Source organism: Pan troglodytes, chromosome 1, assembly GCF_028858775.2.
Source record: "Pan troglodytes isolate AG18354 chromosome 1, NHGRI_mPanTro3-v2.0_pri, whole genome shotgun sequence".
Lineage (NCBI taxonomy): Eukaryota > Metazoa > Chordata > Mammalia > Primates > Hominidae > Pan > Pan troglodytes.
In genome coordinates, this window is record NC_072398.2 from 5,908,142 (window position 1) to 5,923,032 (window position 14,891).

Genomic DNA, 14,891 nt, shown 5'->3' on the forward strand with positions numbered 1-14,891 from the left:
AGCAAATCCACTGAAAAGTGTAAGGGAATGGATGAAAGGTGAATGTGGAGCTGCTCCAAGATCATCAGGGTCAAAATGAGGCAAGGATCTCATTTTAAAAGCAAGAAAGTAAACGCTGACTCAGTTTTCACATTACAACTTCAAATTATTGATATACCATAATAGTACCAAAATTAAAGAAATGAGGAAAATATCTTTTTTTGTTTGTTTGTTTTGGAGATAGGATTTCACTCTTGTTACCCAGGCTGGAGTGCAGTGGCGCGATCTCAGCACACTGCAACCTCCGCCCACCGCAACCTGCGCCTCCCAGGCTCAAGCAATTCTCCTGCCTCAGCCTCCCAAGTAGCTGGGGTTACACGCGCCTGCCACCACACCTGGCTCATTTTGTATTTTTAGTAGAGACAGGGTTTCTCCATATTGCTCAGGCTGTTCTCGAACTCCAGACGTCAGGTGATCCACCCGCCTCGGCCTCCCAAAGTGCTGGGATTACAGGCGTGAGCCACCGCGCCCAACCTCATTTTAAAAACAAGAAAGTAAATGCTGACTCAGTTTTCACATTAGAACTTCAAATTTTGATATACCATAATAGTACCAACATTAAAGAAATAAGGAAATTTTTTTTTTGTTTTTGTTTTTGTTGTTTTTTGAGACGGAGTCTCGCTCTGTCGCCCAGGCTGGAGTGCAGTGGCGCGATCTAGGCTCACTGTAAGCTCCGCCTCCTGGGTTCACGCCATTCTCCTGCCTCAGCCTCCCGAGTAGCTGGCGCTACAGGCGCCCGCCACCACACCCGGCTAGTTTTTTGTATTTTTTTTTTAGTACAGACGGGGTTTCACCATGTTAGCCAGGCTGGTCTCGATCTCCTGACCTCGTGATCCGCCCGCCTCAGCCTCCCAAAGTGCTGGGATTACAGGCGTGAGCCACCACGCCCGGCCCCAGGAAAAGATCTTTTTAAAATGGAAGTACGATCACGGAAAATAGGGAAAGCATTTTGCATTTTTATGCGGCCACTTCCTGGCTGAATATCAATGAAGGGATATTAGTAGTGACTACATGTGCAGTTATTTACAAGCTAGAGGAAAAACCGGTGAGGAAAGACCAAGACTGTTTATTAGGCTTCCATTAATCATAAACTACGCAAGGCATTTGGGGAAGTAATGGTGGGTAGACAAAACCAAACAAACCAACAAAACCAAAACAAAATAAGACATAGAACTTTAAACTGCATTTTATCTTACTACATAGTAATACAATTCTTAAATTATTAGGCACACTCAAAATAAGGAATTTCCACATAACTCCAGCATTGTTTATTAAGGAACAGAATACTTTACTTTAAAGGGAATTATCAGCCGGGCACGGTGGCTCACGCCTATAACCCCAGACTTTGGGAGGCTGAAGTGGGCGGATCACTTGAGGTCAGGAGTTCTAGAGCAGCCTGACCAACATGGCGAAACCCAGTCTCTACTAAAAATACAAAAATTAGCCGGGCATGGTGGCGCGTGCCTGTAATCCCAGCTACTTGGGAGGCTGAGGCCGGAGAGTTGCTTGAACCCAGGAGGCAGAGGCTGCAGTGAGCCGAGATGGCACCACTGCATTCCAGCCTGGATGACAGAGTGAGACTCCATCTCTAAATAAATAAATTATACTACTCAAAAATAGCAATTTATATTTGTGAAGAACTTCTGACTGTACTTAAGTTCAGAGTTAATTCTGTTTTGTTTCCTTCCAGAAGCTGTTATATAAGCTAACATACAAAAATAAAAGTGCTACTAAATAAATGATATGTCCTGAAAAACCCATAAACATTTCAGGTTACATTTCTTGATTCACTGTTAAAATTATGAATACATTTTTTTTTAAGTTGTTTAACTTTTTCTATCCTTCGTATTTGCTCTTGGTGAAATGTTTCCACTACCTTATATTGTTATCACACTAAATTTAAATTTTATTTCAAACTAATTTTAAAATGTATTATCCTTAAATGAAAACCCTTCATTCTGTAATTATTGAAAGCAGTACCACTAGTATTAAACATATTACTATAACATTAATTTAAAATGAACCCCTTTACTGCGTCAAAATGCCTAATGTTAAACAGCCTCCAACAATTATATAAAGACTTAAAATAAGGTCAAAGGAAGAGAAGAATCAGGAAAAACTTTCAATGAAAACAAAAAATTTTGCCAATCTTAAAAATTACAATTACTCATATCATTGTGCACAGTATTTTTCTTGCTTCCAAATGAAAAATTAGAAGTGCTTATTTTGTATCTAACAGCTCTTGAAACATCAGTAGGTTGAGGAAGGTGTTCATTAAAACCGATTTTTTTACTCCTGCAGTTTGAATACTGAGAATGTCGACAGTTTGTTAACACAATTGACAGATGTAACAATACATAGTAACCCTTATAAAATCTAGAGTCATGAGAAGATAAACTTTCTAATATTGAAAAACCTTCACTTTGCTTTAAGTAACAAGTATAAATAACAATTAACATTTAATGAGTGCTTGTCTAGTAAGCACTGATCTTTACCCTTACTTTCTATCATAGTAATCTATAATTATTTTTTTTTTTTGTCTTTCTCCCCAACTAATCCAGAAGCTCCATGGGGATAGGAACTTTGTCTTGTTCCTTACTGCATGCCTAGCACCTAGTATGCTTAACACATAGTAGGAGGCACTGACACATAGTAGGCATATTATGCAGAACAACACGTGCTTCATAACTTACTATTCTCAATGTCGCAAACAGTCATGACCTAGAGGCTTATGAAAATGCAACAGAATAGAAAGCAGAGTTTATTACATTTAGTAGAATAAAAATTCTTCAGTGAAACTTTTAGTTTATATGTACACATATGTCCCATATAAAATTTATTTCTTACTATAGGTAAACATTTTAAGAAGTCTTAAAATCACTGCTTTATGGGGATTATTTCATTTGCTCCTCACAATAACCCTATGGACAATTCCATAACTTCCATTATAACAGAATCGAAATTTCTAGATGTTATATATGCTGTCCAAGTTGACAGCGCCATCTAAAAGTACAGACATTAAGTCCAACAGAGTTTAAAGGAAAATAAATACAGACATTATTTGTACAGATACTTGCTCATATGGTAATGTGGTAAGAAAATCTAAATTAATAAGGTTTTGATAATAGTAATTATGGCTTGATTAGTAAATACAAACATAGGCTTTGAAGGCAAGCCTGATAATACCTGGCTCTGCAACTAACCAGCTGTGTGGGCTCTGGCCTGTAATTCAACCTCTCTGAGCTTCGCTTTCCCCATGTGTAAAATATTCACACGATTGGTGTAAGCTGCAGATGATTTACTGTATGTAAATAGCCTAGATCAATTAAAAGGGGGCTCTTGTGATTAAAATAATTATTAGTGTTTCCCCCCACTGATCCCATAAATCACATTCAATCCACTGTGCCATAATTTAAATGTGTAAAAACTGTGAATCAGACTTTTATTGGATTAAATAGCAACGTATGGGAACTGAACAAAAATGGCATAGAGCTATCCAAGAGTTTCTGCTGTCGCCGGTTGAGAAAGATGCCAAGTTAAGATCAAGGAGTTGATTCAGGTAACTACGGGAATCTGAGGAAACATCGTTGCTTAACTGTAAAAACTAAATCAAACTATTTCATCCTCCTCAAGACCACAGCAACATCCATCTTGCTCCTCTGTAGCGTGGACGGGGCAGAACCCAGGTGTTAGGAAACGCACCTGGTCTGCTCCCGCCCACTAGGCCCTGGGCACCTCGGGGCTAGGGACAGAGGTTTGGAGCAACTCACCCCGGAGACTCCGTTGATACTGCCCCAGAATCTCCTCCAGGGTAGAGTTCTCCGGGGACTTCGCCATGCACACACTCTAGGCCCAGAGCTGGGAGTTACGTGGGGAAACGTCCAGCTTTCTCCCTTCCGAGAACAACAGGCCTGTGGCCGGGGAGCGCCCGCCTGCTTCCTGCCGCGGCTGTCACAGGGGAGCCTAGAATCCCGCACAGAGCTCTTGGGGGCTCTTCCCACCCACTGGCCCTCGCTTTGCACGTCGGGAGTTGTAGTCCTCACGTTCAGAACCTGCAAGCTCGACAATCCTCAGAGCCTTCCAGTTACACTACAATTCCCAGAAACCACTGCGCTCCAGGCGCTAGCTTGGACGGTTTGGCTGCCAGAGCCTGCTGCCAAGAGACAGGCTTGCAGGCCCCGCCCTTTTCCTCCAGCCCAGCCTGGTTTAGTCCCGCCTCCATCCCACTCTTCAGCTGCCTGGACCACCCAAATGACAGAAAGGGCTCACTGAAGGCCTTGACGCTTCGAAATTTGCTAATATGCAGCAGTTGATCCCTAGGCTACTCAAGGACGCAGATAGTAAACTCTGAACCCTGCTTCAGTTGCGAGATTTTTTAAAACGGTCGAATAAATCTTCAAGAAATAGAAGCTCTAAATCTTCCAAACAGCCTAGATTGTAAAGGCGGCCGACACTACAACTCCTAGCATGCCCAGCAACCGGACCTTCACTTGGAGTTGGCGCTCTGCCCGCTGGGAACTGTAGTCCTTGCCGGTTGCGGTCCCACCTAACGCCGAGGTCCTCTTCATTGTTCAAGCTGGTCTTTCGGGACACGCCTGCGCAGTGGGCAAGCTGGAAAAGCGTGTGGGTGAGACCCTCGCACAACCCCTTTTCATTGTCTGTGTCTGGCGCCTGCGCAGTAAGGGATCGTTGGAACTGGGCAGAAGGGGATAGGGTCCGGCTCCTCGCCCTTTCCCGAGGCGCCTGCGCACTAGGCAGTCGCTCTTTGCCGTTACCGCTATGTGTGGGGCGTGTGTGGAATAACGTTATTGCCCAGCGGAGCTGAGGGCCCCGGAGCTCGACCGCAGCGGCAGCGACGACAACAGCGGCGACGACGACGACGACGAGGTGGGGGGAGGACGGCGTGCGAGAGACTCACGGGACGCGACGCGCCCCGCCTCCCCCGTCCGGTCCCTCTCTCCACGGTAAGGGGTAAGTGATGCGATCGGCTGCTCGGTGTAGGCGCCGCAGCCGCAGCCACCGCCGCGGCTGCTTTTCCACATCCTGCTCCTCGGGTTTGCGGCGAGGACTCGGGCACCGCCCGCCGCGGGGCGGGGGTGCGGGGCTGGACCGCGAAGGGGGCGCTTCCCGGATGCTCCGCGCGGCGCCGCCACCCCCACCCTCTGCCCGCCTGGGACCCGGGGCTTGACGGGACCACCCTTCCCATCCCCCACCCGCCGCCCCCCGGAGCTCCAGTCCTGCGGCCCCCCGGCTTTCCCGAGCCCCTTGCTGCCGCCTCCGCATCCCCTAAGTGCATTGAATCATTTTCAGCTTTCGACTGGCTTTGTGCAGCCCTCCCCCCTCCGCCGTAGCAGTTTGCGAGGGGTGCGGGCGGAGCATTGGAGGGAATGGCTGCGCTGCCGCTGGGGAAGGGATTTTTCCCCCATTGGAGCAGCTCCCCGGGCCGATCCCTTTTGTGTGGTTGGTTTTGGGGTGTGAGACGGTTGGCGAGGTCAGGCGAGCAGCCTTTTGGACGCGTTGGGAGGGCGTGGAAGACGCGGTGTCATGCACCCTGCCTGGCGACTGCACCCCGTGGAGGCTCTGGCTCTGTAGTAAACCCGGGGGAGGAGAGAGTGGCTTCCTGTCGGCTTCATTGTCCTAGAATTCAGATATAGGGTTTTGGTACGTTTCGCTTCCATTTTATGCAAGCGATGAAAAAATAACATTTGCAGCTGCCTAACACAGGGCGGGAAGACGTGGGATTTGTATACTAAGTCACAGAATCTCTGTTCGGTGGTGTTTCGTAGAGTTTTATTTATTTATTTATTTATTTATTTATTTATTTATTTATTTATTTAGAGGAATGTAAGGAAGACAGGGACTATGCCTGCTGGAGTCCAAGCACTGCCAAGGTGATCAATATAAAATTACTAGGTGACGTTGGAGCCTGGGCTAGAGAGGGCCTGACAACGAAGCTGTTGTGTCAGGGAAATGAACAAGCAGAATTGTTTTTTCATTGGGCGGGTAATGCATTTATGTTCCTGAGGGAATGGATACATCTTTCCGTTTATTTTTTAAGCAAGTAAAACAAACAAAACAACTGGCCCAGTACATTTCTGTTACCGAAGTTGTTAACTCATTTTTATTCTCTTAATGAAAATTCAGCCATTTGGGAGGAATTTGGCGAAGCAGATGATACATTTGATTGAAAATGCATATTTTAAAATGATTTAATCCTTAAGCTTACAATGTATGCAGCCGTTTGCTGGCGTTGCTTCTTAAAACACACCAGAAGAGAGAATAAAGCAGGATGGGGAGGAGCAGGTGGAGGAATAATGGGAGAGGAGAGAGTGACATTATGACTATAGTATCTGGATCTTCACTGGTATAACCCTAACTGGGTATGCTTCAGAGACTTAGGAATTCAGCTCTGGAAACAGTACACTGATGAATAGCAACTTATGTATTTTTCTGTCATTATTTTTTAAAAAGTAAAACTAGGGCTGCCTTTAGCTCTTCCTAGCTTTGTAGATAACACGGAAGAGCCCAAGTGCACTTGACAGAGGAAGACACTAAAACTCAGAAAGTTAACTGACTTGTCTGCCCAAGCCAGACAGTTAATCGAAGGCAGAGCCAAACGAAACTCAAGGTCCATTCTGCAGAGTGATCTTTCCTGTGTCCCCCTAGCCCTTTTACCTTGTGAAAATGTATAGAAAGCTTCTCTATGTGCTCCTTGAGTAGGCTGTGACTATCACTGAACTTGATTCTCACCGTGATTAATCTAGTTCTTGCCTTTGTGATGTAAAAGTAGTAATCCTCCTGAAATGGACCTTTACTTTTATAAAGTAACTTACTACATGAGGAAAGATGTCCTAACATGTGCTTTTCATAAAAACGAAGTGTTGCAGTGTTTTCCCTACTACCTAATGGTAGCTACTTAACGGTAGGTTTTAATATTATTTCTTGAAAATCAATAGTATTTTATAATAGTATGATGATCAACTCTATAGGCTGTGTTAAAAATAAAATTTCCGCATAACAAGAACCTATGATGTTTATTTTGCCACAGTTAATGAGTTGTAATCATTAATGAGTTATTAGTGATTACTTTTAACTTAAACTAGAATTTACATTTTAAGATATATTAACTTTATGTTTTTTATTGGGTTGATTTTGCCATAAAGTGCTTTTTTCTTCCCTTATAATTTTAATCGTTTAATTTTACGTTGCATTTTAATAGACTTCTTTAAAGGATTTATTATTTATCTTAAATTTCAACTTTAAAAATCTGTAACTAAATTTCAGTATGTGGGATTATATTCAATCATGCTTTAAATGTATTTTACTAGTAAATTTCATTGTGTTCTGAGATTATTTTGTATGGAAATAATCTGCCTGTTCCCTATTTTAACATTAGAATAGTGAAATTTATACTGTAAACCTTAGCATACATTCTGCATATTAATGCTGTTATGGTACTTTTTAAAATTCTGTGCTTCGTGATTTATTTGATTTGTTCTAAGTATCAGTTTCTTGTTCCTTTTTATCTACTGAAAAAAAGAACTAGTTTTATTATTGTATCTGATTGCAATTAGATAATGCTCATCTAGTACTAAATATTGTATATGCTTAAGCTTTTTTGTCAAAATGTTTTTTATTCCACAAAATTGTATTCCTGAAAAATATTTTTTCTATACTAATTAATAGGTAAAGACTTTTCTTTCTTATCTGTCCCAAACACTGGGATGTTAAGCAGTGTACTCTTCAACTAAGTATCTGACAGACAACCTGATATTTAATTGCTAACTAAAGTATCTGTACAGTTGCAAATTATTCTGGAAGTATAACAAAAGAGCAGTTACGTGCCATTTGAAGAATGCTTGGTGAGTAGATAGTATTGACTGGAGCATTCAGTGTTGATCTGTTTCATTAAGAAATGGGATACTTTTGATGGGAAGAAATATCTTTATTTCATTAATAACCAAAATTTCTAATCAGATACCCTAGGTTTTGATTTACTTACTCAAAAATTTCATAAAGGAGTGTTCAGCAGTGAGTTAGCCATTGTGAGAGATAAAAAACATCTGTCTGGTAGTGTGGTTGATTAAACTGGATATATTGTCCAGTTTAGCAGAAATGTTTTAGCCAAAGCCAGTGACATAGCCAATGTGTGTTGCTGTTAAAGCCCACTTTTATATCAAATAAAGGTGGAAAAACAAAACAGCAAAAGCAAAGTTAAAGAAAACCTCATAAAATCTACTTACATACAAACAGGAATTGCACAAAGTATAGAAGTGGAAAAGAATCCCAAGCATGCATTGTTGAGGTCTGAAAAACAAATGACACATAGCAGAGAACAAGTCATTTTTTAAGTATATCTAAGTAATAAATGATATAGAAAATATTACCCTTTGAAACACAATATTTATTGAATCGTTGAATAATACCTACCAAATTTTGAACATTTCCTAGGTGCCAGGAAGTTTATGTGTGTGTGGTGTGTGTGTATTTAATTTATGCAACAAACTTCTAAATTAAGGTATTATTCTTACACATTGAAAAAATTTGAAGCATAGAGTTAGTGAATAACTTTGCCTCTGCATTACACATTCCTAAGTGATAGGGCCTATAATTGAACCTTTGTCTTTTTGGCTAAAGCCAAAATTCTTTCTACTCATCTTTTGTAGTAAGTTAAAGGGTACCACTTATTTCCTTACTCTGGTTCATAAAATTTTAGAATTCAAGGGAACTTTAGAAGTCAGCTCATACAATGTATCACCCACTACTAATATCTCTGAGATGTTATTGGGTCCAACTTCTCCACAAACCCTTCCCTGGGCATAGGAAAGCCTGTTTAACTTCCAAAAAGTATAATAGGAAGATCTCACTTAAATTGAGCTAGTAGCTGCTTTTACTATATAACTTCTTCCCATTGGTTGCAATTCAGTCTTCAGGAGTAAGATGAAGTAAGGTTTTTCTCAATATATTAGCTAGATTTTCTCTTGTCTAAATGTTACGACACCTCCAACTTCATATGGTTTCCTTTGCCATCCCTCACATCTCTCAGCTGGATTCAATCAGTTTTGTCAGTGCTATTCTTTGTGTTCTGATCTTGTTTCCATATTTAATTCTGCAGTTATGGTCTGAATGCAAAGTGCAGTGAAATTGTCCCTTTCCTTATTTCAAGCCATACACTTGTGTTTAAAGTCTAAAATTGTATCAACTCTTTAACAACAGTCATCTCTGCTAATTCAAAGCAAAAAACAGAGAGAGAGAGAGAAATGTTACATGGCTTTTCAAGTTATATTTATGTAATTCAAGGTATTATTTTTTGAGATTTTGTTCTCCTTTTCTAATGTTCATAAATGGCCTTTATTAAATGATAGTGTTAGTAACACCTATTAAGTAATGATAGGTGTTAAGTTTCTTTTGATGTTGGTCATGGGGTTTTGTTTTATTTTAGTGTTCCTGATTAACCAATAAAAAGTTGGCAGCCTTATGTTGATTCTTAATTTGTTTTCTGAAAAATTGGTCTGGAAACCACTGATGTAGTCAACATAAATCAACATTTTTACACTTAGCTAGATTTCTCCCATTGTGTATAAACACACAGATGATGTTTTTAAACCAGTATTTTACCATTGCCCCCTATTAAATTTCATCTCCGTGAACGTAGCTATAGTTAAAACTTGAGATCTTCTTGAATCATGATTCTGTCATCCAAGGGATTAGCTTTCCTTCCTGGCTTTTTGACATTTATAAATTCAACAAGCCAAACTCTTATGTCTCCATCCTGGCCATATACTTAATATAGCCAAGGACGAAGCCATGCACATTTATAAATAGAATGAATGTTACATAAATAAAAGATGCTGGGAGGAAAGGTGACACAAAAATAATGAAAACCATTCGGATGGGTTTTGTTTGTTTGTTTGTTTTTAGGGCCTTTTTGTTTGTTTTTGTTTTTGTTTTTTTGAGACAGAGTCTTGCTCTCTCACCAGGCTGGAGTGCAGTGGCTCAGTCTCGGCTTACTACAACGTCCGCCTCCTGGATTCAAGCTATTCCCCTGCCTCGGCCTCCCGAGTAGCTGGGACTACAGGCACGCCCGGCTAATTTTTTGTATTTTAGTAAAGACAGGGTTTCACCATGTTGGCCAGGATGATCTTGATCTCCTGACCTCATGATCCACTGCCTAGGCCTCCGAAAGTGCTGGGATTACAGGTGTGAGCCATGGCGCCTGACCTTGTTTTGTTTTTTAAATTAAAGAGAAAACCATTATATCCTCTAGTAGTAACGGAATTAGATGAAGTTTACAATATAATGGAGGATATGGTTAATTCTTTTATGATGTAAAGTCAAGTAAGGATAGATGCTATGAAGAAAAATTAATCAAGGTAAAGAGACAGTGATGGAGGACTGCTATTTTAAATTTATTTTCAAGTGTTCATTCAGGTAGTTTTCAAATAATATTTTGAAAAGAAATAATATGAAAAACCTTTTCACCCTACATCTTATCTGCTGAGTTACCACTTTTGCCAATCCAGTAAGTAGCTATTTTTATTATTTCTTATGTATTCTTCAGTGAACTTTATTTATTTATTTATTTATTTATTTATTTATTTATTTATTTATTTATTTATTTTGAGACAGAGTCTTGTTCTGTCGCCCAGGATGGGGTACAGAGGCAGGATCCCAGCTCATTGCAGCCTCGACCTGCCGGGCTTAAGCAATACTCCCATCTCAGCCTGTTGAGTAGCTGGGACTACAAGTGTGCGCCACCATGCCCAGCTAATTTTTTGTAGAGATGAGGTCTCACTATGTTGCCAAGGCTGGTCTTGAATTCCTGAGCTTAAGTGATCCTCTTTCCTCAGCCTCCCAAAATTCTAGTATTACAGGCATGAACCACCACGCCTGGCCATGAATTTTTCTTCACCTCAAGCAAATATAAATATATATTTTGTGTCCCCTCTATGACACAAAAAAATAGCCTCTTTATCCACTATGCTACACCTTGAGAACTATCTTAGAGTGGTTAGGGAATCCCTCTTTCTGAGGCGACATTTAGCAGAGAACTTGCATTAGGTAAGGAAGCAAGCCTTGTAGGTATCTGAGTGGAGAATATTCTACTCAGGTGCGGTGGTTCTGAAGCAGGAATGGGAGAAGTGAATTTGGAGAACACTGTGGCTGAAGGTGAGTGAGGAAAAGGTGCTTATAGGAGGAAATGAGGTTGCATAGAGATTTTATTCATTGATCTTAAGTGCTATGAGCATTCATTGGAGGATTTTGAGCAAAGCCAGAAAATTGGGTTATATTTTTAAAGAATGGCTCTGGGAATTCTTTAAAACACTGGGAACCATGAGATAAGCTAGGAAATGATTGGAATGATCTGGTTTAAGAGACATTAATGGCTTAGACTAGAGCGACAGTAGTGGCAATAGTGAAAGTTACTAGTTTCTGGCTTTAGAGAGTCAAATGTTTTGGATATGTTAAGTTTGAAGTGTCTGTTAAACGCCCAAGTGGACACATCAGGTAGGCAGTTAGATATGTAAGTCAAGCATTCAGAGGAGAGGTTTGGACTGAAGATAGTTAAATGTTAAGCATCACCAGTAGACTTAAAGGGATCTCTTGGCTAGGGAGTTAGACTGAGAAGAGATCCAAGAATTGAGAATTGGTACTTTCCACATGGAAAGCTGAACAAAAGAGAAGGCGCCATCGAGGAGGATTGAAAAGTGGACAGTGGGGTGTGAGGAAACTGAAGAGTGTGTTGTCCCACAAGCCAAGTAAAGGAAGTATTTTTAGAGATAAGGAGTGATCAGTCCCCTGTATCACCTTTAATCACCTAAATACTTCATAAGAAATCAGGCAGTATCCTCTTTCTTTCTGAATGGTCTCTGAGAAAGCAATTTCCTTTTTTAAATCTGGTTTATCAACATGAATGTTCACAGTTATTCTCCCCTGGCAACTACTAAATCTAAAGTCCTGAACAAAGTTTTACTCGTAAAGAGGCCAATGCTGTTTCCTACGTGGATGAGTATGGCAGCTGCTGCTGCCTCTGATGTTTGAACAGGAGAAGCGATGCTGTTTCATAGGAAGAATTTATCAGGAAGCTAGTGATAGTCCAGCTACCTCAGAGGTTTATTGTGGTAGCCAAATGAGGTAGATGTAAAAACCAAATGAAAGGTATAATTGCAGGTAGGGGTCTCCTTCCCTTATTGCCCCAAGTGTGGTACCAACTTGATAGTGTTAGATTTGAAGAACTATGTTGGCAAATAAAAATATTTTTCATTTTGAGTCTGTAGGAATAGTTGTTTACTTCCTATGCATTCTATCCCGATAGGCAGTTTCGCACATCATTTTATAATATTCTTGAGGGTAGAGAAAAGGGCTTGATGCTAGAAAGAGGATAAGAACAACCAGGGCAAGCGCAGTGGCTCACGCCTGTAGTCCCAGCACTTTGGGAGGCCGAAGCGGGTGGATCACCTGAGGTCAGGAGTTCGAGACCAGCCTGGCCAACATGGTGAAACCCCATCTCTACTAAAAATACAAAAATTAGCCAGGCGTGGTGGCGCAGGCCTGTAATCCCAGCTACTCAGGAGGCTGAGGAAGGAGAATTGCTTGAGCCCAGGAGATGGAGATTGCAGTGAGCCAAGATCACGTCACTGCACTCCAGCCTGGGCAACAGGGTGAGACTCCATCTCAAAAAAGAAAGAAAAGAACAACCAGGCTTTGAGATAATAGCTTTTTTTCCCAATCCTAAACTCATCCTTTAATTCTAAAGAGTGTCTAAATAAAGAGAATTGAGGTAGAAAAGTAAGCAAGTTAAAAGGCTTCCTTACTTTTTTTTTCCCTAGGCCAGCCAGGAAGACTGTCTTCTTTTAACTGACTTTTTTCTGGAAAGTGTTCAACTGAGTAATGGTTTGTCACATGTTACATGGAATAGAAAAAGTGCAAATTCAAAGCTTAGGGACTGGTTAGGGGTTTTGAACTCTAGGCAGCCAGCTAGAAACTGATTTGAGGAAACAGGAGGGTGGGGGAAATGAGTCTGCTTGATGATAATAGGGGTAAAGTGCAAAATACTTATTTTGGTGAAAAAGGAACATCGCAAATACAGGACTTTTTGTGGTAAGCTTTTTGAGGCAATAGGACTATAACTTCACAATACGTAGGTATCTTGCAGACCTTATATAATATGATTTGCTATGGCTGGTCATTAAATACTTCTCCTTGGATAAAAAATGCATATAATGCATTGCAAATTGAAGGCCATTTTATTTTTTATATTACAAATCTAATCCTAATACATGGCAGAAAATTTAGAAAACAAGATTTTCTACCATTAAGTACTATCATAATCCCACTAGCCAGTAACCCTGTTATGTATTCTTGTCTATTCTGGTTTAATTTGGTAACATTTTATCATGAAGTTAAACTTTCTGGCTCTAACTTTTAATGTGGCATAGAATCTGTCTTCTCAAACATGTAATCTACTTACACACAATTTATGAAAATTAAATGTATTTTTAAAATTGTAAACAACAGGCCGGGCCCGGTGGCTTATGCCTGTAATCCCAGCACTTTGGGAGGCCGAAGCCGGCAGATCACTTGAGGTCAGGAGTTCAAGACCAGCCTGGCCAACATGGGGAAACCCTGTCTCTACTAAAAATACAAAAATTAGCTGGGCGTGGTGGTGCACACCTGTAATCCCAGCTACTCGGGAGGCTGAGGCAGGAGAATCGCTTTAATCCAGGAGGCAGATGTTGTAGTGAGCTGAGATTGCTCCACTGCACTCCAGCCTGGGTGGCAGAGCGAGACTCTGTCTCAAAAAAAAAAAAAAAAAAAAGTAAACAACACTGTAATGGACATTTCTAACTCTGAATTTCTGTGCAAATCAATGTTTTTCTTTGATTTCAACAAATTATGCTTAAAATACAATGCAGATACAAATGCAGAATTCTACTAATTAAACCTTTTCTAACTTTTTAATAAAATTACCCCCTCCAGTTTATATCAGTTTATTCTTCTACCACTGGCATATGAAACTGTGTGTTTCTTCACCCCTTCATCAGTGCTGAATATTACATATCTTTTTTAAAATTTGCTTTCTTTTTTCTTTTTTTTTTGAGACGAGGTCCTGCTCTGTTACCCAGGCTAGAGTGGAGTGGTGTGTTCATGGCTTGCTGCAGCCTTTACCTCCTGGGCTCAAGGGATCCTCTCCACTCAGTCTCCCAGGTAGCTGGGACTGTAGGCATGGGCTGCCATGCCCATCTAAGTTTTTTTGTTTTCTTTTCTTTTTTGTGTTTTTTTGTTTTGTTTTTTGTATTTTGTTTGTTTGTTTTGTTTTCTTGAGATGGAGTCTTGCTCTGTCGCCCAGGCTGGATTGCAGTGGCGAGATCTCGGCTCACTGCAACCTCTGCCTCGCGGGTTCAAGCAATTCTTCTGCTTCAGCCTCCTGAGTAGCTGGAATTACAGGCACACACCACCACACCTGGCTAATTTTTGTATTTTTAGTAGAGACGGGGTTTCACCATGTTGGTCAGGCTGGTCTTGAACTCCTGACCTCGTGATCCGCTCACCTTGGCCTCCCAAAGTGCTGGGATTACAGGCGTGAGCCACCGCACTGGCCAAGGGTTTTTTATTTTTTTATAGAGACAAGGTCTCATTTTGTTGCCTAGGCTGGTCTCAAACTCCTGGGCTCTAGCAGTTTTCCTGTCTCAGCATCCCAAAGTGGTGGGGTTACAGGCATGAGCCACCCAATCTGGACAATTTTGCCACTTTGATGAACAACAACCAAAAAAAAAACCTTATTTAAATTTCTTTTATCAATAACACTTGACATTTTAAAAAAAAGTGCTTATTGGCCATTGTATTTCTGA

The 14,891-nt window shown here is 40.9% G+C and overlaps 2 protein-coding genes across 70 annotated transcripts in view; one reads left to right on the top strand and one right to left on the bottom strand.

Moving 5' to 3' along the window:
* The window catches only part of SDCCAG8 (SHH signaling and ciliogenesis regulator SDCCAG8), a 262,440-nt gene extending 257,810 nt beyond the window's left edge, over nt 1-4,630 (bottom strand). For 13 of the 32 annotated variants that reach the window (XR_010156602.1, XR_010156600.1, XM_063809605.1 and 10 more), the window contains exon 1: nt 3,810-4,160. Coding sequence is in view for 17 of the 32 variants with exons in the window: in XM_063809605.1 (XP_063665675.1) it covers nt 3,810-3,876 (67 nt within the window). In the remaining 15 variants the exon portion in view is untranslated. Of the gene's footprint in view, nt 1-3,809; nt 4,161-4,523 lie in introns of those variants that run through there. The other 19 variants (XR_010156597.1, XR_010156598.1, XM_054674794.2 and 16 more) reach the window with 7 other exon arrangements.
* Nucleotides 4,105-14,891, top strand: part of CEP170 (centrosomal protein 170) — a 131,976-nt gene continuing 121,189 nt past the window's right edge. For 8 of the 38 annotated variants that reach the window (XM_063809535.1, XM_063809538.1, XM_063809542.1 and 5 more), the window contains exon 1: nt 4,870-5,010. The gene's annotated coding sequence lies outside the window, so the exon portion shown is untranslated. Of the gene's footprint in view, nt 5,701-14,891 lie in introns of all 38 variants that reach the window. The other 30 variants (XM_063809496.1, XM_063809500.1, XM_063809501.1 and 27 more) reach the window with 12 other exon arrangements.